At 40.0% G+C, this 23008-nt stretch overlaps 1 protein-coding gene across 4 annotated transcripts in view; it reads left to right on the top strand.

The window, feature by feature from the left end:
- Positions 1 to 23008, top strand: part of capn15 (calpain 15) — a 74270-nt gene that overhangs the window by 12601 nt on the left and 38661 nt on the right. For all 4 annotated transcript variants that reach the window (XM_057825574.1, XM_057825575.1, XM_057825576.1 and 1 more), the window contains exons 2-3: positions 10821 to 12474; positions 22652 to 22860. In XM_057825574.1, the coding sequence (XP_057681557.1) occupies positions 10821 to 12474; positions 22652 to 22860 (1863 nt within the window). The remainder of the gene's footprint in view (positions 1 to 10820; positions 12475 to 22651; positions 22861 to 23008) is intronic.

Genomic DNA, 23008 nt, shown 5'->3' with positions numbered 1-23008 from the left:
TTGGGTGGATTATTGCTGATTCCTTTGCTCCTATGTAACGCTGTATTATTGGAATTCAGGGATCTGGGGATCATTTAAGTCAGGGGTTAGGGATGTCAAATAAATAATTGTGAGCTTCCTTTAGGTTTCAATGGTTACAAAACCATCCTTGTGTGAACTATTTCGCTTCTGAGAAGTTCCCTTCTTAGTGTGTCAGCATTATTCCTGCTGAGGATGCTAAAGCCCATTGGTACAGTCCTTGCGCTTTAGTCTCTTTGTCTCCAAAAGAATGGATGGGGAAGTGATGGCTTGCCTCCTTTACACCCAGGGCACCATCCTCCTGCTGTATCGTCACTTCTTCCTCTGATCCTGGAGTTTCTTGTCAGTTTCCTGCTTGTGCTTGCTTTTTGCTACAGTGCACTAAAACCCAGTTAGACAGTTTCCTCTCTGTAAATATTCAAATATCCCAAGCTGTCTCCTCTGCTGACATATTCACTTGGAAAAAATGGGCACGGGTCATGAAATATTCACTGCGGGCAGTGCTAGAGGTCAGCAGCCAGAGTTGTTCTTCCTTTGCCCTTTTCCTGTACTAGATTTCAAAAATGTTAATTCACTCGTGAGGTAGTTAGAAAAATCCTTTTAATAGTTAATTGGCTTGTGAATCCATGATCATAAAGTGTTTGCACTCATATAAGTCAATGTAGTATAAAGCCGTAGTAAGTGAAGTTGTACTGAGTTGGAAAATTATGTAATTTATTTTTTTTAAGCCTTAGGTACTGTCATGATTTAATTTGAACAATGATGTCCTTGTTTTGTACTGAAGTTTTCACAGGGTTTGGGGAATGTGTATCGGCTGAAGTTGCACTTTCCATGGTACGTCAATTGAGAAAAGTTTGCGTTAAAATTAGTTTTTTTAATAATGAGTTAAATAAGTTCAGAATTTTTGTACATCAACATCATGTGCTCAAATTACTAGGTAGTCATCATACCTGTTTGGGTTATGTCACAATAGAGATGAAAGCAAAATTATTGGTTTGCTTTTGAACCTGTTTCATAGTCTTGACACAAGTTAGTCCACTCTATCTCATCAGAATTTATAAACTCTTTACTCCTTGTTGCCACATCACAATATCAGATGGTCCAAATTATTTGATATTTGTATCTTGAGTCTTGCCTCCCACAGCACCACTCATGGTTCGGTCCCGTAATTTCTGTTGTGATTTGGGAGCCATGCCATAGTTGACTAATAAGTCCCATTACTCATGCTAGAACACCCTGCTGGTCGAAAGAACTCTTCAGTTAATTTGCAAATCTGTAAAGTTGACTCATCAACCAAAGTTGTCAACAATACATTTTTCTTGTAAGGTGGAGATGACTGGAGAGTGAAATAATTTGTTTAAACTTGTATGGCAGTGTGAGTTGTATATCACACGTGCTTCTTGCCAAGTTTCTGACTGATATGATAGTGATTGGCCTAAAACCAAGTGTGCAAACAAGAATGATTTTTTTTATGCTAAGGGTGTGTTCTTAATAAATGTTTTACAAAAATTAAACTTCTACCTTGAAACAGAGTTATCTCGATTTATCTCACTGATACTTTTGGTAAAGTGTTATATGTGAAACCGGTAATGATTTCAGAGTAGCAAGATATCCTATCGCTATCAATATTTCTCAAGTGCTGTTTCCCACCTGTCTATAAAGTAGCTAAGTTATTCATTGTAAACTAAGTATAATGTTTCATTTACACCTTGAGGCCAGCACATTTAGAAATGTAATTGGAATCATTTACCTTGAAGAAGGCGGTAGAAGTGAAAGTTTTTACTGATACAATGAGTTAAAATACTACACTACTATGAATAGGGGGGGTGACAAAATATCGAAATGGTGATATATCGTGATGCTTTGTATCCCAAAAGGTTACCGATATGCTCCTGTCAGGAATCTAGATAGCGTTTTAAAAAGGTGTCAATTAAAAAAAAAATTTTTTTTTTTTTTTTTTTTTTTAAAGGCTGCCATTAACGGTGCTCGACGCCCAATCCATTTAGACTGGGAACGTTCGTTCATTCAAAACCAGAGCATTCACAGTCATTCGGTCTGATTTTCGGGGCATTTACAGGTCACTCGCTCTTCATTTTAGGGCATTTACAGGTCCTTTCCTGTTAAGTTTGAATCACTGCCTATTCATTTGGGTGATTCCCAGGTCACTTCCTGTTCTGTAACGCAAAATAAACAGCAAGTGACCCATAAAATACCCCAAAATCAACAGGAAGTAACTGAAAATCAACAGGTAAATGACCTTAAATGGCCCAAAATTACTTATTGCCTGGCACTGGCTGCCACTGACGGCCATAGACGTTCAATCCGTTTAAAGTGGGAAGGATGGCAGCGAATGAACGAATGCAAACACTTTCAAAATAAACAATGTTCATTCGCTGCCACCCTCCCAGTTCAAATGGATTGGACGTCTACTAGTGATGAACTCATTCCAATTCACAGCAGAAGCTCTTTTTTCTGTTTATTATTTTTTTGTAGAATATCCTCAAAGGATTTCCTGACCAATGTATCGAAACTCGTTGTATCGCTATTAGTGCTATTTTGCTATTAGTGAAATATGGAAACTAGTGCTGCAATGATTAATCGATTAACTCGAGTATCCGATTAGAAAAAAAAAGTTTCGAATTAAATTTTGCTGCTTCAGGTATTCGTTTAATTAAAACGGCGTTGTAATGGTTTATTTTGAAAGTGTTTGCATTCAGTTTTATTGATTTGAGTGGATACATTGCCCTCTAGTCTGCCTCACTTCACATGGCTGAATCCAGTTGCTCCATGTTAAGACCAACAAAAGCTAAGTTTTTGTTTGAGCTCATGTTTTTTTTTAATGCATTCGTAATTTAGTTTATGGGTATATTTAGCCGTTTTTTGTGGGAGTATGTGTCTGAACCATTTGTCAAGAACATTGTAAAAAAAATTTAAATGTTAGCATTTTACTGCATTTAAGCTAGCGGACTTTGCTATGTAAGTTAGCCAATTGTTCTTTTGTTGTCCCATAGATCCTTATTTTTTTATACCGTTTGAGGCTCAGCTCAGGTATTTTAATTTTTCATGTTCCTTATCCGATTACTCGATTATTCGACAAACTAGTTCATCGATTAATCGACTACTAAAATAATCGATAGCTGCAGCCCTAATCGCTATATCGTCAGATCATCGTTATCATGAGCTTGTATCACAAATTGTATCGTATCGTGAGGTACCAAGAGGTTCCCACTCCTAACTCTGAACTAGAGCAGGGCGGTAAACCGAAAATTTACCGTCACCGAAATTCTTAACGATGACCGACGTAATTTTGACCATGTCGGTAAATTCGGTAAATTAATAAAACAAGAAAATATAGTCTTTTCATCCCGCTTTGATTCTGTGTTGTCCGTCTATGTTCATTCCCCTTTAAGAAACCGTCAATGGGCTTACGTAGGGAGTCACGTGATCATCAAGGAGCCAATCAAACAAAAGCCCAGTAAGCTAACGCTAGCAGCTAACGCTACAAGCAAAACGTGATGGAGTGTGGCTTAAGGGAGGTTCACCAAACTTTTAACCGACATTTAGTAGACTCTTGGTGGCATCCAGACGGGCTTTCACCCGCTGTCCTCCCTGCTGTTCTCACAATTTCCGGAGATGGTGCTTTCAGTGCTTTCTACTGGTAGCCAGGCTAACGCTAGCTAGCGGCTAACGCTACAAATGAACGTGATGTAGTCGGATAGCGGCTCTAACTTGTCGAAACGGCTGAACTTAATGAGTGGATTGGGCACGGACTGCATCTAGCAATTACTATGTGGCATTATTTTGTATCTGTCTGTGTGTGATTCCTCTGATAGCTTTTGTGATGGTAAAGCATTCAGTTTAAAGTACAATCCAACGGCGAAACTTATAATGACCGAGAAATGGCCCCAGCTATTTTTCTGTATGTGCTTATTTCTGTGTCATTATTGCTATCATAAAATCTTAAGCGTTTCATTTGAAGAAGATCAATATAGCTTTAATGTGTGTGTGTCTCTCTCTGTTTGTTTGGGGTTTCATTTGTGCGTGCATTTATTAAAAAATGCACTGGGGGGGACCCTGAAACCATAATGTAAACACTTGTATTTAATAATTATGTCACAGCAGCCATTAACAAGTTGTCTTTTTGAAGTGTACTGTTCAAGCTGCAAGTCATTTGTGTTACAATGACATGTTTGCACAGGCATATTGATTTTGATAATGTACATTGTTCAAGTCATACACGCTGTTATAAATGTTCATACTTGAATTCTTATTGCTTACATTACATTTTTATAAACTTAATGTTTAGACTGCATGTACAATTGTTAAATACAGTATATGAAATTGAATGCTGGTAAATAAATCAACAAGAAACAGTTAATCTGTATTTCATGCATTGATTCAGATTTTCAAATTATATAACAGTACGCTTGGGCGAATTTATCGTAATTTATCGTTATCGAGATAAATCTGCTCAATTTATCGTGATACATGTTTAAGGCCATATCGCCCAGCCCTACTCTGAACATGATAAAGGGTTTAACGTGTTTGATTGAGGGTTCAATTGATTCCATCAACCAACTGATGCCAGGCCTTACAGATTAGGTGAGAAAAATGTGTTGCTTTGCACAAAAGGGTGAAAGTCTTACTAATTTCAACTGGTCACAAGATGGACTGTCATTATGAGTCACCAATTGGCAGGCTGTTAGTTGTGCAATGTTCCTATTAAGGCGCTGACTCTTGTAAACTACATACCATTTCAAACTGATGTCTGACATTTAGGAAAGTTGTACTGTAGAATGGTCTTGTTTTTTTTTAAAATGGGAACTAGTATAATACTTGATAAAAGAAAGCTTTCAAACTTTATTGCTATCCTCAAGTGATTCATCACCTAAGTGTGAGTATTTGCGGCATTAATATGATCAAACATGGAGGAATCCATTTTCAGGATGCCACTCGATTTTGTGTTGAATTAATAAAATAAAAAGCCTCTTCAAGGAGCAGGCAGGACTTTTCCCCTAGGCCAGTGGGCCCAGGGCCAAGCTTGGAAAGGCAGTGCTAATGACTGTCGCACAAAGGCCAAATGTCTCGCAGTGAGGCGGGGAGAAGCTGGCAAGACTCGGGCTCACTTGATCTCGCGGTAGAGTTCAGTATGCAGAGTGAATCCAAACAGCCAGCAGTAGACTGGTGTACACACAAACAGCAAGCAGTCTTAGCACCCGGCCTCGCTTACCCATCATGCACCCTCTATTGTCTTCTCGCTATTTGTAGTCTGGAGAGAGTAGTGAACTCGCAACACATTTTCAGCTTTGCATCTAAGCTTTGGAGCTTGCACTTTTTCCTCATAGTCAATTTGGGATACATTATTGCCCTACAGCCAGTGAACATTTATGCAAGGGTCATGATGCCCTAATGATTTATTCTGACTAGCTAGTTTGCATTGAAATTCTTATTGTAAAAAGATCATTATTTTGAAGGTAGAATTCTATTTCACGTTTTCGCTCCACTGTAAGCTCTTGGCTGTCTGCCCAGGTCTGCGACACCAAGCAACTGAGGAGCTGAAGTGGGCACTTTTAGAGCAGCTTGACTGAACGGGGCCAAGGAGAAAAGGTGCTAGCATGGGTCTGTCTGTTGGCGCAAACACTTATGAGTGAGTGGAACACTGAACTCCGAGGGCATCTTTTTTTACGAAGTGTCTTGGGATCCCGGGCTAGACTTATGCATTTTTTTTACTGGAAGGCCAGGAATGTGACATTTTATTAAGTTGGGTCTCCCTTATCGGTGGAAGCTTACATTAGAATATAATGAGGTAATTAAGAGAGATGTTTCAAAAATCCTCAAGAGGATCATTAGCTCATTTGGAAAGTCTTCTGTGCTCTTGACGCCAGCTGCAGAAAGACAAATCATAAATTTTCCATCCCTCAATTCCAATGCCAACCAAATCAATTGTTTTGACAAAGTTGCCATGTGGCTGACACCATGACTTTGCACTCTAACTGTAGATGAAACAGACTGACAGTTATGGAAATGGCCACAGGGAAGGAGCTGTCATCAAACATGAGGCACTGACTCGTTGTTGTCATGGCTGGTGCGGGTCCTTGCAGACCGACAGACAGGGGAACAGGCCTTTGGAAAGCTTGCCGTATCATCAATTCTAACATTGGCCAACAAAAAATGAAGAGGGGAAAATATTTGCTTGAAGCATCTTCGAGTGCTTGGACGCATTACAGTAATACCCTTTAATTGATTTTCCCTTGTAATGTACTTAGTAACCACATAAACACCCAATTTCCATAATTATCTTGAAAAAAATGTTGAATCAAAGTGAAATCAACGAAAATAGCCAAGTACAGTATCTATTTTATGTTTGCTTGTTTACAGTGATCATTGGAAGACCAATATTTCCTGCTCTCTCAGGGGAACTGCTTTAGGTTGGAGTGCTGACGTCAGGACAGGAGAATAAATACACCGCTAATGGCGTCTGACATAATGTACTTCAGGTTCTGTACTTTTATTGTCGTAGGGTAAAAAGCTGAGTGTGTAGACTAACCTCAGCACAAAAGCAAAGCTTCTGATTATGCTCCATCTGCAAATAGATTCCGAAGCACACCTCTATGTACAGATATTCAGTTGCAAATCATAGAAAGAATGAGACATCCCCCTGCACTTCACTTCAAATATCATCCAAAAATCCGAATTGAGGCAATTGAACTCAAGAAGGCATCTTACCTTTATGCTAAAATACCTCCCCGGGTATTAATCTAAGGTTTTGTTATAAAGTATGTTGTGGTGGGTGTTCCTACTGAGGGTGGACATCAGAAATTAGTTTTAAAACACCATGTGTAGATGGTGAATGAGCGTTTTCCAAATTGCTCATATGGACACTTTTACCATGGAATGAGACGATCATAAGCAAATGATAAGTTGTTGTGAAACTTCACTCTTGTTAGAGAGGACCCCTTTAGCCTTCTGTCACATTTCTTTGAAACCGGCGGTCCTCTCTCGCTAGAATTTGTTGTCCTTTAAGGAATTTTTCTTCATTTTGACATGAAAATGAACTACTGACAATAGAGCTGAAAAGACTGCTTTTCTACTATGTCATGTCTTTTAAGAAATGTATCAAACATTTTCAGAATCAACTTGATAATGGTTTCTGTGTAGTTATATCAATGCAGGTAGTCCCCTGCTTACGACTTTCATGAATTTGACTTTACAACGCCGGAGTCTCGTCCAACATTTTGTCTCCATTTGTTTTTTTTTTTTGTTTGTTTGTTTTTTGTTTTTTTGTTTTTGTTTTGTCACATGAACAGTATTTTATCGTATCTTATAGGTTATAAGTGTTATAGGTGTTATACACAGCTGCTTATTTTTTTATTTATTACTATGACATATAATACATGTTTTTGGATAGTTATTTTGAGATTTAGGGGGTGTTTCGGGGTGCTTAAAGGCTTCATTCCGACAGTGTGGGAACAGAACTCATTCGTATCCCTGGGACTACCTTTACGTTGTTACTTCAGTATCTTTTACACTGATTTGTAGCGATAATAGAACTGCCTGTATACTAGTACCGTATTGGCCCGAATATAAGATGGCCCTGATTATGAGACGACCCCCCTCTTTTTCAAGACCCAAGTTTGAAAAAAAAAAAACTTTTTGAACACCAAATTAATTTTTATACAGAAAATAATTACAGTACATCTGAAACAAATGGTTATAACAATATATTTGAGCGAAAAAGCATGTTATTTTGCCTCATTCAAATCTTAATATCTGAACATTTAAATATGTAAACTAAATTGCAATCACATTCGTAAATGAATGGCTTCTGGTTTTTGAAATAAACCAATAAATAAATAATAAACCAATAAATAAACCAATCTATTGTGATAAAACAACATAATTGCAATAACTTCATTAACCATCAAAGTGAAGTCTAACTGTAACTGTAGTCTTGAGACAAATCTGAATAAGGAAAAACATTGCAATAAAATAATGCAAACTGGTCAAACTTGAGAGTAGCTGAGATCTGTCATGACAGAACATCAATGATATCTGGCGCCATCTAGCGTCGTGAATATGTAGAGTAGCTGAGAGCTGTCATGACAGAACATCGCTTCAATGATATCTGGCACCATCTAGCGTTGTGAATGTGTATAATGTCTAGACCGCGAGTATAAGATGACCCCCTCTTTTTCAATCTTATTTCAATGCAAAAAACACCGTCTTATATTCGGGCCAATACGGTACTTCTAAAAAAGTTGGGCGTGCCTGATGCCGAGGGTGTCGCATGTGACCTCAGGGAACATACTTTTTTGCCATACTAGAATAAAGTGTAATTGCACATCCACTTAGCGGGTGGCAGTGGCACTCTCATTTTCAGAGTGTGCGCAGTATTTTTGAACCAAACAAGAGCACACAGCAAAAAGCACTGGCGATATAAAGAGCTAAGATGAGGAAATATGAAGAAGCGTATGTAGTGTCTGGCTTTTGGCTTTGACTTAATACAGTGGGAGACGAGGAAAGACCAGTTTGTTTACTATGTCTAAAAATGTTTGCAGCGGACAGCAGGAAGCCAAATCAGATGTCACTTAAAAACATTAGACCCCAATCACATTGATAAGCTGCTTGATGTGTTTTTTTTTTTTTTTTTTTAGCGAAAGCGGGCCGAATATTGCCAACAATTGTACCGCTTTGTCAGTGTTATATCAGTAAACCAGCGAACAATGTTAGCATCATATAAGATCGCATAGCAAGTTGCTCAGTGCAAAATAACTCCACACCATAGCAAAGGAGTTGATATTCCCTGCAGCAAAAATTAAAATTGTCCCTCTGTCCAATGACAGTCGTTTTTGTTCTATTAATTTTTGCTTTTTCGTTCAAATTGTTTGGAATATCATCCTCATGAGTTAATGTTGCTAATCAATTTGAATGCATTATTATTATTTTTATTATTATTTATTCATTTTATTAAATTTTATTTTTCTGTATATAATGGTCAAACAGTCTACCTTGAGTACATTGTTACAGTTTGGATGTGACTTTTTTTTCTTTTTTTCCATTCAGGCAAATTGATGTGCTTTCTCTTTCCTGTTACAAACAAAGCAATGTTAATAAAGTTATACTTTATTTTAAGTTGCTCTATATTACTTTTTTTGCTTTAGTACAAAAACGAACCACTGCTGTATACACACAAAATATAACACTGAATGTGAAGACATCCCATTATCTTACTGCAGACAACGCCTTTACCCTTGGGACCAAAGTGAAGAACACAAGATTGCTCTAGCTCTTAGCACTTCACCCTCGCTACCTCATCATACACGCAATGCCTTGTCTGTGTCAGTGTTCACACATGAGAAGCTTGAGTGACAGAGAGTGTTGGTTAAGACAAAGCAACCAAGTATGCATCCAATGCTCCTCTTAAGCATACATATTCATGTTAAGGGTTAGTAAGAGATAGGTATCAGAATAATCTGATTAGGGCGGAAGCTATCGAATATTTTAGAAGTCGATTAATCGATGGACTAGTTAGTTCGAATAATCGAGTAATCGGACAAGGAACATGAAAAAATACCTGAGCTGAGCCTCAAACGCTATAAATTTATTTTTAAAAATGAGGATCTATGTAAAACAAAAGAACAATTGCCTAACTTACATAGAAAAAGTCCACTAGCTTAAATGCTATAAAATGATTTTTTGCGTTTTTTTTACAAGGCTTATTTACAAATGGTTCAGACATATATTCCCACAAAAAAAAACGGCTAAATATACCTACAAACTAAATTACGAATACATTAAAAACCATTAGCTCAAACAAAAACTTAGCTTACGTTGGTCTTAACAGAGAGCAGTTTGATTCAGCCATGTGAAAAGAGGCAGACCAGAGGGCAGTGTATCCACCCTAATCAATAAAACTAAATGCAAACACTTTCAAAATAAACCATTACAACGCCACTTTAATTAAACGAATACGTGAGGCAACAAAATTTAATTCCAATATTTTTTTCTAATCGAATACTCGAGTAAATCGATTAATCGGTGCAGCACTAAATCTGATGGAGAGTTGTCTCAGTTTGTCTAATTTGCAAAGTGTCTGGAGAGAAGGCCAGGATTTTACCACTATTACTGTGAGGCAAATGCAGCTTCCTCTCCACTATCTCCTGCTCTCTCTGCTGCATTTCTTGGCTCTAATCATACAGCCTTTGTGTATGGATTTACTGCCCTCAGTGCCCTCTGGAAAGAGATTTAATTTTTGCTCCCCTGAGCAAGACAATCTTTCTCTCTCACACTCCATTTTTCCTTTCGCGTTTTGTCTGGGTCCCTGTCATGTGTTCTCAAATGTTTTATCCTTACTCTTCCTTTAGATAATCACCATTATCTCACTGGAAGCAAGTATTCCCTCTCTTGATAGTTTATCTTATTATTATTCACTCATGGCCCCTGCCATCTCAAGCTTTCATTTCCAAATACTTTTTCCACAGAATTTTGTCTTCAATCAATAAACTTGTCTTCAATGTTACTCAATAAGCTGTTGGAAACGGGTTACAGGAGTCGATTTCTGTTCTTTAAAGAACAATCTACTCTTAACATTCTACACAAGATTATTACTAAATTTTTTGAGGACCATAAAGGCACAGCTTGTCTCCACGTTTAAGAGTAATGCCAGGACATAGATACAAAATATCCCAAAAGGTATATCTGTATCTTGGTAATAATGTGATCAAATAATGGTAAATGCAGAATGGCAAAAGATTCGTCAAAATATTAGAATTTGTTCTTACGTTTGTTTTTGTTTTTCACAGCCACTCTCATTCTCCTGGCTCCATGGCAGCTGCAGTGCGAGGCAGTGAGTGGTCATGTGGACGCTGCACGTTCTTAAATGTCGGTGGAGCACCTCGCTGTTCGATCTGTGAGGCGCCTCGCCAGAAACCTGACCTTAATCAGATTCTTCGCCTGAGCAGTACCGAGGAGCATCGCTGGGCTTGCCCTCGCTGTACCCTTAATAATCCTCAGGGATCGAGAGCCTGCTCTGTCTGCGGCTTCGGACCATCAGCCACCACCCCTGCGCCTGCCATCACAACCATAGCTGCCACCTCAAACGGTCTCCCCCCTGCTCCTACTACAGAACCCCCAACTCCTACCGTCACACCCGCAGTGCATTCAGAACCTCAAGGCCAGGTTCCGGTTAAAGAGGACATGTTGAGACTGTCAGAAACCAATGGGGAAGTTGGTGGCTTGGAGCAGCAACATTCAGGCTGGGCTTGTCCTCGTTGCACACTTCACAATACACCGGTTGCATTGTCATGCTCCGCTTGTGGTGGACCCAGGAAACTATCGTTACCCAAAATCCCCCCTGAGGCTTTGGTGGTACCAGAGGTTCGCACTCCTGTACTAGGATTTCCTGTGGCCTCAGCAGGAACTGCTCCTCTAGTCATAGACCTAACTGATGATTCACCTCCAGCTCCTCCCTGCGAACCCCAAGAACCTCCTCATGTGCCGTCTTCAACATTTAGTGCTTTTTCCTCCCTCCAGAACAATCCGGTGCCACGAAGTAGGAGAGAGGTGCCGCCAACTGGCCGACCGCCAAATCCAGGCACTAACACTCCAAGCCCCACATCTCCTTCAAGTGCGAGTGTACTCCCCCAGCCTGGCCCACAGAGACCTACCAAACCCAAACATGCCCAACCCCAGGAGCCCACATACCCCAGTAAGCGCCTCAGCATCTTAGAAGAAGAAGACCCTCTAAAGACTCCCCAGGCTTCCCACCACCCTTCCTCAGGAGCTCCCACTTGGAAGTGCCCAGGTTGCTCTTTAGCTAACCCAAGTGGCTCGTCCAAATGTGAAACCTGCAGATCATCACGGGCTGGCGCTGACCTTATCGATTTAGGTTGCGAGACGGTGCGTTTCACCCCGGCGAGCCCGTCCAGCCCAGACTTCAGCACCTGGGCCTGCTGCAAGTGCACCCTGCGCAACCCCACAGGTGCGCCAAAGTGTTCTGCCTGTGGATCGTCCAAGCTTCATGGCTTCCAGGAGCAACAGGCGCCCTTGCCTCGTTGCTGTACACATTGTGGTCAGGTCCCCTCTGGGCCTGGCACAGCATGCTCTTGCACACCAGCCTCTTCTTCATCTGCCATTGGACATAAAACACGGAAACAGGGCAGAGGTTTTTCTTCCTCATCGTCAGCATTCACTTCTTCTAGTTCCTCCTCGTCGTCGTCCATCTCATCCAGCCTTCCGGAGAGGCCTGGGCAGTGGAGTTGCCCAGCATGTACGCTGCTCAATGACATTAAGGCCAAGAATTGTGCAGCATGCCACACGCCCCAGCAGTACCTCACCCTTCGCAAGGTGATAAAGCCTCTAAAAAGGAGAGAGAGCATGCATGTCGAGGCCCGTCGGCGAAATGATGAGGGTGAAGCCAAGGAACTCTGGGAGAACATTGTCAGCTTCTGCAGGGAGGTAAGAAAAACGATAACAGCATTCTCGATGTCATATTGAACAATTGTATACAATTTACACTTTTACTGCTTTTAACCATTTTTACCAAAGACCTTTGTTGTTTAGAAACTGAATGCCCTATAAATTGTAAATTGCATGTTTTTTTGTTTTTTTATTTAACTTTTTTTTTCTTCTCCAATGACATGGAGACATGGTTTCATCTCTACAATAACTATCGAAGACATATGCTTAAAGTGTTTATTATCTTCTCTAACACAAATTTTATGGGGTGAGTGCATCTTTGCCACTGTTTGGGAACTCTGTCAAGACTGCTCAGGTCCAAAATGTTAAAATGGTTGAAAAACGCTAACTTCGCTAAAATTCTCAATTTAATTAAAAACGTCACAATAGCATGCGATGACTTTCATTACATTACTTTATTCATGGCTACATTGCTGGTTGGGGAAGCAATCTGAGAGCACTCGTACCCTCTCTCCTCACATCTTTATCCAATTTCAGACTGGCATTCAAGTGATCGCTCACCCCCTTCTCATGCTCAACCTGTCCCAGTGTCACAATGTTTTCGCGGCTGACTGCATGTGTGTGAACATGCTAAGGCAAACGCTGGGCTGGTCTATTTATAACCACAGAGCTTGAGCACAGGGCAGAAATGATCCGCTTCCCTATGGTGAACGTAATCACTAACAGCATCATCTGGAGCTCTTCCATTTTAGAAGTCTGAGAGTTTATCTATTTCTCTCAAGACATGATTACTCTGCAAGCATAAAAAAAAAACACAATTAAAATAATACAAGGCACATGGGCAGTTAATCAACATCAATACACCTGTCTGGTTATGTGTATTTGTTCCAAAAGTCAGGCTGTAATTGACTGCAAGGGATTTTCAATCGAGTACAGTTGTACCTCAACATACCGCTTTGGCACACGATCTTTTCGACATCCGACGTAAAATTTTACTCTCCATTTGTTTCTAAATCTGACGACATGCTGGAAATACGACGATTTATGACAGCGTAGCAGTTTCTTTGTTTTCCCGTAAGATTTTCTCATGAGAGAAATCAACATGGGCTCCAAGAATGTTAGTGCAGGTGGTGAAAAAAGTGAAACGTGATGCTTACTAGGGAAGCAATGATACGGTTAAGTCACGGTTTGGTACGATTTTTGATACGGGGGACACGATTTTCGATTTAATACATTTAATGCTCTGGAAAAAAAAATAACACTTGTATTTTTTGTTTCTGGTTTTTTACTTTGCTAACAAGCAAAAATAACTTTGCCACCATATAAACATGCATTTTAGTGCATAATATTTATGTGCTTACTTCTTACTGACGTGAAGACATTTCGTATAAAAGTGCTGCGAACAATCTTTACTGTTTGTAAACTGAGGAAGAGCACACTGTTGATTGCTACAGCTCTCTTAGCAGCTAGGTTTACTACATGAGCAAAACATCCTATTTGTGGCCCGAGTCCATCTGTGTCACGTACTGAATTAACAATATTTGCAGCATTATCTATAGTCACTGGTATGGATTGATTTGGCCTGCTTAACTCTCATTTAGTCATGGCGGTTTATAATATATCGATGTAATATATGGATTACGCGTCCCATGATCACTCTGGGCTCACGTAGCCAATGGCATGGGATCTAACGTAGCACATCTAGTTTGGCATTTGATGATATGTAGTGTGTGCACTTGAGTGTTGTCTGTGCGAACATTAAAAAAGTATATACGCCACAGAAGTCACGTCTGTTCATTACTGCACAACACCAGCATATGACAATCGACTTTCATAAACAGGACGAGTTTGAACTACAGCGCTCTTAATTTGCCACTCATTGTTCATCACGTCCATCCAGCTGTCTGTTGTCAAAGCGAGGTTGTTCGTAGCAGCCAAGTCGGTAACAATGTTTCGGCAGACTTCGTTGTAAATATCCGGGAAGACAGTCTTTGTGAAATATGTACGAGAGGGGATAGCGTATCAGCAAACCCAAAATGCCGCCACAGCGGATCTGTACGACGCTGAAGCCGCCTCCTCAAACTTTTGTCTTTCCTCGCTAGCCATGATTGTCGTGTCTATTACTTCGGCCACAAACAAATGCAGCGTGCTTCACTCCGCCCTCCACGCAGTTTGTGGGAGGAGAGGAGGAGGGCTGCTCGCGGGCAGGAGGAACTCAGTTTTTCAAGGCACAGCCCGCAGTTTTCGATGCACCATGGGCATATTAGCGCAAGCTTTTCATTTGCATCGAATATTTTTGCGTATTGAATCGAAGAGGGTGTGTCGAACAGTTCATTATAAAACCGAGTATTGTTGCATCCTTAATGATTACGATTGAAATGAAAATGGAAATGATAGAAAAATATGAGGGTGGTGTGCGCATCCGTGAACTGATTCGACAATACGGCCGTAGAATGTCTACTCTCGACGGTCCTCCTCAGTCCTCAGTTCGCCAGTCTTTATAAGTTAAGGTGACAAGTATTACTGTGGTAACAGCGCCAAAGAAATCACCAGCCTCGTCAGGTTTGTTATCATTTATTCCATCAACTTGTGCAACACAACACGGCTACTGTCTGCCACAGCTGAACAAAGTGAAAAAAAGTCCTAGCTCACTCTGTCAAGTCAGCCACGTGATGTGTTCAGGTACACCAAGCAAACACATTCACCACATTAGAACCCGATTCGTGCCATTATTACAGGTATTATTTTTACTACCGTATTATTACAATATTATTACTATTTTTATTCTTAATTTATTTGTTTTGCGCTGTGTAATTGCTATTTGCAATAGTAACAGCAGTATTTATTAAGAAATTAGTGTAGGTTTTCGGGCTGTCAAATGTATTAATGGAATTATAATATATTCTTATTGAAAAATCCTGCTCGACATATGACCATTTCGACTTACAATGTCCTGGAACAAATTAACTTTGTATGTAGAGGTACCACTGTACTACAATAAAAAACAACTTTGTATCATAATTATTTATTTTGCACATACTTATGGCCCTTTCGGAATTTTGTCAGGGATATCTGCAAAAAAAAAAAAAAAAAGCCACATACTTACAGTGGGGCAAATAAGTATTTAGTCAACCACCAATTGTGCAAGTTCTCCTACTTGAAAAGATTAGAGAGGCCTGTAATTGTCAACATGGGTAAACCTCAACCATGACAGACAGAATGTGGCAAAAAAAAAAACAGAAAATCACATTGTTTGATTTTTTTTTTTTTTAAAGAATTTATTTGCAAATCATGGTGAAAAATAAGTATTTGGTCTGTACCAAAGTTCATCAAAAGTTCATCTCAATACTTTGTTATGTACCCTTTGTTGGAAATAACGGAGGCCAAACGTTTTCTGTAACTCTTCACTCTTCCCTTGGTGTAAAGAAATCAACTGTGGGAGCAATTATTAGAATTGCTAGACCACATACAAGACCACTGATAATCTCCCTCGATCTGGGGTTCCATGCAAGATCTCACCCCGTGGTGTCAAAATGATAACAAGAACGGTTAGCAAAAATCCCAGAACCACACGGGGCGACCTAGTGAATGACCTACAGAAACCACAGTAACAAAGGCTACTATCAGTAACACAATGCGCCGCCAAGGACTCAAATCCTGCACTGCCAGACGTGTCCCCCTGCTGAAGAAAGTACACGTCCAGGCCCGTCTGCGGTTCGCTAGAGAGCATTTGGATGATCCAGAAGATGAATGGGAGGATGTGTTATGGTCAGATGAAACCAAAATAGAACTTTTTGGTAGAAACACAGGTTCTCGTGTTTGGAGGAGAAAGAATATTCAATCGCACCATACCCACTGTGAAGCATGGGGGTGGAAACATCATGCTTTGGGGCTGTTTTTCCTGCAAAGGGACCAGGACAACTTATCTGTGGAAAGGAAAGAATGAACGGGTCAATGCATCGAGAGATTTTGAGTGAAAATCTCCTTCCATCAGCAAGGGCATTGTGGCTGGGTCTTTCAGCATGACAATGATCCCAAACACACAGCCAGGACAACAAAGGAGTGGCTTCGTAAGAAGCATTTCAAGGTCCTGGAGTGGCCTAGCCAATCTCAACCTCATAGAATATCTGTGGAGAGAGTTGAAAGTCTGTGTTACCCTATGACAGCCCCAAAACATCACTGCTCTAGAGGAGATCTGCATGGGGGAATGGGCCAAAATACCAGCAACAGTGTGTGAAAAGATTGTCAAGAGTTACAGAAAACGTTTGGCCTCCGTTATTGCCAACAAAGTATTGAGATGAACTTTTGGTATTGACCAAATACTTATTTTCCACCATGATTTGCAAATAAATTCTTTAAAAATCATAATGTGATTTTCTGTTATTTTTTTCCACATTCTGTCTCTCATGGTTGAGGTTTACCCACGTTGACAATTACAGGCCTCTCTTATATATTCTCAAGCGGGAGAACTTGCACAACTCATGGTTGACTAAATACTTATTTGCCCCACTGTATGGCCCTTTCGGAATTTTGTCAGTGATGTCTTCAAAAAAAAAAAAAAAACGTTTCAGCAAGAAATGTGAATGCCAGACACATTTAATTTGCTTTAGTTGGTCACATTTTAATGATGTGGCAGGCTGAGTATGACACCGTTGGACTAGTCTGGTGTTATTGAAGCCACTGTGGCTAAATACTATTTGTCTAAAGGCCAAAATGCCAAATAATGCATTTAAGCGTGTAACGCAAGCACAACTCATGTTTTATGAGTTTATAATCATTTTAGTCTGGAACAAATGTTTTGGCCACCACTGCAACCAACCCTGGAAAGAATCATTATCTCTTATGATAGACATGTTCTCTCTAGACAGGTTGATGCTATTGTTAACCACCAAGGTTGGTGAATCAGGGTCGCCATGGGAATAAAGAATACAACTCACCTTATTTCAAGCATACACTTCATAATGTATTGATGGGGCGGGGCCGATTAATAGGGGCCCTATCTCCGTCAAAGCTGACCAAGTGGAAACACAAAGAGAGTTTTACGTTGAAAATTCTTGTGAGTAAATGCTTAAATCCCCGAATTCTTTATAGATATGGAGGTAAAATAGTCTCAATTATTGGTTAAAAGACAAGGGAAAGGGTGATTAGCATTTATTTTATGTAAATATGTTGAATGTGCTGCTAGTCTTTAAGCCACTGTGGCGCCGCCTTATCACCACAGAGAGCTTTTTACGTTGAAAACTCTTGTGAATAAATGCTAAACTCCCCAAATTCTTTATACAGTGGGGAGAACAAGTATTTGATACACTGCCAATGGGAAAACCCATAGGCAGTGTATCAAATACTTGTTCTCCCCACTGTATATATGGATGAAAAAGAGTCTCGATTCTTGGTTAAAAGAAAAAAAACAAAAAACGGGCAGTTAGAATTTATTTTACATAAATATGTCGAATGTGCTGCTAGTCCTTAAGCCATTTTGGCGCCACCTTATCACCACAAAGATCTTTTTACGTTGAAAATTCTTTTGAATAAATGCTTAAATTCCTGGATTCTTTACAGATATGGACGTAAAACAGTCTCGATTCTTGGTTAAAAGAAAGAAAAAAAACTGGCAGTTAGCATTTATTTTACATAAATATGTCGAATGTGCTGCTAGTCCTTAAGCCATTATGGCGCCACCTTATCACCACAAAGATCTTTTTACGTTGAAAATTCTTTTGAATAAATGCTTAAATTCCTGGATTCTTTACAGATATGGACGTGAAACAGTCTCGATTCTTGGTGAAAAGCAAAAAAAAAAAACGGGCAGTTCTCTTTTTTTTTTTTTTTTTTTTTTTTTTTTTTTTTTACGTAACTATGTCAAATGTGTTGCTAGTCATTAAGCCACTGTGGCGCCGCCTTATCAGCACAAAGAGCTTTTTACGTTGAAAATTCTTGTGAATAAATGCTTAAATCCCTGAATTCTTTATAGATATGAACGTAAAACAGTCTCGATTCTTAGTTAAAAGCAAAAAAAAAAAAAAAATGGGCAGTTAGCATTTATTTTACGTAAATATTTCAATTATGAAGCCAATGCCCTAGAGGTTAATTTCTCTCATAAATTTTTTTCACGTTTCATAATGCATGCATGGTGCGAAAATATACAAATTACCTTGAATCCTCTAACAAATCACTCCTGAGAAAATCCTTCCTGTTTGTATGCGGTACAGTTTTCGTACGTTTTCAACCTAAATCCGGCGTTGGATCGCTGCATGTGAGAATAACTGCGACCGACTTCAACCGACTGAAGCGGAGTGTAAGACGGCCCCCTACTTGAAGGCGTGGCGCAGTGTCTGGGGAATGTGTCCCGTCCATATTAGAGATGCATGATAATATCGGTCACCGATAATTATCGGCCGATAATGGCAATTATGATAATCAGATAATCCAGATAACGCGAAATTCAACCGATAATGCAATCCGGTAATTATATACTTGATTTAGCCTCCAAATATGCGCAATCAACAGTTTTGTCCAATTCTGCTAGTTTTAAGGAGGTGTTTTTGCAGTGTAGTAATGTGATCTATGTTAAGAATGGCTTAATTTTAAAGGCATTTTTGTGCAACTTGGGTGTTTACTCTCTAAGTAATTGTTGCCAAAAGCTTACCATTACACAACGTCATTGCCATTGTTTAGTTGTTGGAATTTACTACTTGTTCACATTTGTTGTGGAAAAAAATAGCACTAAATTACATTTTTGCACAGTAACATTTGATCTTTGTATACTTAAAAATTTTACATATTTGAATAGAATTATCGGCGTGACATTATCGGTTATCGAGTGGAAGTGGCAGGAAATTATCGGTTATCGATATCGGTTGAAAAATGTATTATTGTGCATCACTAGTCTATATCATTATGAAGTCTATGTTTCAAGCTACCAAACCAGCTAACAGAATATTACAGTACATTTTGAAGCTAGTTTTGCTTTCCTCTTCATCCTTCTGTCGACAGCATCGTTCAGCCAAATTTCAGGCCTAACTTTGACTATCCGCAAACATTGTTTGTTGTGACTGTTTGCAGTTAGCAGCTGTTCTCTCCCCGTGGTACTTATGCTTTTTGCCAGAGTGTTGAGTTCACCTTTTTGTTTTGCGTTAAATAAGTGTGATGCTGTGAAATCTGCCTCGATACATTCTTGTCGGCATGTTTCTGGAGATAAACAGGTTGTCTACGCCACCTATGATATTTGGCTACAAGCTTGCCGCCGTCTAAAAAGCAGTCTTGTATGCCTGCCAGTTTTGCGTCTGCTGGGAGCTCTCTGAGAGGAAGCAGTCTACGTTTTGCATCCTGGCACGTGTCCACTGTTATGGAAACAGGGAATCGCACTCTGTAGACATTGCAACACCTTAGACACAATCACTGTAAAATAAAACCCCTCTTGAAAATAAACTCCAATTTCAACTCAACACAGTGGAGTACCATTAAAAGATCAAGTTGATTGCCTGTTTGAATTACAGGTACTAAAGTTCTAATATATAGTCACTTGCCAGTATCTTTGGTGTACAGGAAAAAGGCCACCGTTTGACAAATTTCACTGACAGTTGCCTGAAATGGTGTCTCGTTCAATCATTTTAAATTCATAAAATGTGGCATTTTCACCATGGATTTAGTGTCATGCAACAGCCAGATAACAGTTATGTTTTAGTTTACCACAGGATCACGACAGAAGAATTTATTTGAAAAGCTTTTAGACTGTGTGTATCAATGGAGGGTTGGGCAAAGCATGACATTATTGTTCCTTGTCTTCATACACCTTTTGTATTTTGAAGTCAAGGGCTGAAGTGTTTTCTTCCTTCACACTGTGGTAGTAAATCCACATAAGCACGTGCGTCCATAAAACGCCAAAGCTAGTTCATGGGGTCGTGCATAAACCAGTGAACTTTGCACTCTGTGCGCTATATTGCGACCTTGGATGGCAGCGACAGTGGTGAGGCAGTGACTCTTGTCTGGTCACTGTTGCGGAATCAAGGCAAACGAATTGAATTATGAGCAGGGGCTGGCAAGCAATCTATTTGCTTCACTGGGAGCTACCAGTGGGATGCCTGCAGTATCCCCTGCCAGTCTGACAACAAAGCTTGCCGAGCTAACTTGTAACACCACAAATAGGAAACCGGAGTAGCATGTGTTGCTGTACAAAGGGGTTTTAGATGAGCAGGTAGTGTGTCGGATATCATGTTGTTTGGTGTGAGGCTGTGTGAGTAGTAAAGACAGAGCTCCATTTGAAACGCCTTCAATATTCTATGTCTTGATTTAAAGCGAGCATTTCTCTGTAGTGAATCCGTCCAAAGGTTGTGATGGTTTGTCTTTTACACAACATTTTGTCCGGCCAGACAAAAGTTTTGGCACCCTTTGAAAAATCATGTGATGCTTCTTTAATTTGTGAAATTAACAGCACTTGTTACTTACCTGTGGCACATAACAAGTGGTGGCAATAACTAAATCACACTTGCAGCCAGTTAAAATGGATTAAAGTTGACTCAACCTCTGTCATGTGATCTTGTGTGTACCACATTGTGCATAGAGAAAAGAAGACCAAAGAACTGTCTGAGGACTTGAGAAGCAAAATTATGAGGAAGCATGGGCAATCTCAATGCTGCAAGTCCATCCCCACAAAGGCCTCCATGTTCCTGTGCCTACCGTGCGCAGTGTAAAGGCCACGGCACTGTGGCTAACCTCCGTAGATGTGGACGGAAAAGAAATATTGACGAGAAATTTCAATGAAAGATTGTGCGGGTGGTGGATAAAGAACCTCGACTAACATCCAAACAAGTTTAAGCTGTCCTGCAGTCCGAGGGTACAACAGTGTCAACCCGTACTATCCGTCGGCGTCTGAATGAAAAGGGACTCTATGGTAGGATACCCAGGAAGACCCCAATTCTGACCCAGAGACATAAAAAAGCCAGGCTGGACTTTGCCAAACCCTACCTGAGAAAGCCAAAAATGTTTGGAAGAATGTTCTCTGGTCAGATGAGACAAAATTAGAGCTTTTTGGGAAAGGCATCAACATAGACTTTACAGGAAAAAACAAGGCTTTCAAAGAAAAGAACACGGTCCCCACAGTCAAACATGGCGGAGGTTTCTGATATTTTGGGGTTGCTTTCTGCCTCTGGCACTGGACTGCTTGATAGTGTGCATGGCATTATGAAATCTGAAGACTACCAACAAATTTTGCAGCATAATGTACGGTCTAGTGTGAGAAAGCTGGGTCTCCCTCAGAGGTCCTGGTTCTTCCAGCAGGACAATGACCCACAACACACTTAAAAAATCACTAGAAAATGTTTTGAGAGAAAGCACTGGAAACTTCTAAAGTGGCCAGCAATGAGTCCAGACCTGAATTCCATAGAACAGCTGTGAAGAGATGTGAAAATGGCAGCTTGGAGAAGGCACCCTCCAAATCTCAGAGACCTGGAGAAGTTGGCCACAGAAGAATGGTCTAAAATTCCAGCACAGCATTGTAAGAAACTCATTAATGGATACCGGAAGCGGTTGTTCGCAGTTATTTTGTCGAAAGGTTGTGCTACCAAGTATTAGTCTGAAGGTGCCAATACTTTTGTCCGGCCCATTTTTTGAGTTTTGTGTAAAATTATAATGATTTAATTATTTTTTTCATTCTCTTTTGCTTTTTTTTCATTGCAAGGAAAATAAATGAAGATATTACTACCAAAGCATTTGTAATTGCAATCTTTTTCTGGGAGAAATTGAGAGTTGTATGACAGAATTGCAGGGGTGCCACAACTTGGCCAGCACTGTTGGTCCTGCACCCAATTTGTACAACAAGGTCCTCATTTGATATTCTGCTACGTAATTTCATTATTTTGTTCTCTTCCTTCAAATACTTTTCATTTGAGTTATTTCATAGTCCTCGTGCAGCCTCAAATTTTAGTAGTTTCTCGTTTTCATAGGTGAATGGCTGAGACAATCGGTCAAAAGCTGGTATTTTTTTTTATGTTGAATGTATCTGCTTGTTAATCTTGGAAATCTACAATTCATGGTAATATTTAAGGGGTTTAAAGTGCAGTAGTGCCTTAAGATAAAGTTTAATTCATTCCTTGTTTGTTGCCAAAAACACAGTGAGTAGAATTTATGTAATTGGCACATTTGTTTCGTTTTCTCACCCATTTCCTCGTCTCCTTTTCACGCTCCACTCTTTACTGTGTCCTTTCTCACCCTCAATTAGAACACGGTGAACTTCGTGGACGACAGCTTCCCCCCAGGACCTCGATCGGTTGGCTTCCCCGAGGGCGACAGCGTCCAGCAGCGAATAAAAAAGTGGCTCCGCCCCCACGAGATCAAATGCAGTAACTTCAAAGACCGTAGCGTCAAATGGTCCGTTTTCCGCACGCCACGACCCTCTGACATCCTCCAAGGGCTGCTGGGAAATTGCTGGTGAGCTGTCAGAACACATCACAAGGAAGTAGGAAGCTCCTCGGGCTTCGTAATTTAACTCATAGAGAGAGGCCATGATTGCAATGTTCACTGTGCATAAAATTTTGGATGCTAACATTAAAAACTCATTTCTACCAAGAAGTGCAAT

The sequence above is a fragment of the Corythoichthys intestinalis genome, chromosome 21 (genome assembly GCF_030265065.1).
Source record: "Corythoichthys intestinalis isolate RoL2023-P3 chromosome 21, ASM3026506v1, whole genome shotgun sequence".
In the NCBI taxonomy this organism is placed as follows: Eukaryota; Metazoa; Chordata; class Actinopteri; order Syngnathiformes; family Syngnathidae; genus Corythoichthys; species Corythoichthys intestinalis.
Note: the sequence above shows the minus strand (reverse complement) of the source record. Positions and strands in the feature narration are given on the sequence as shown.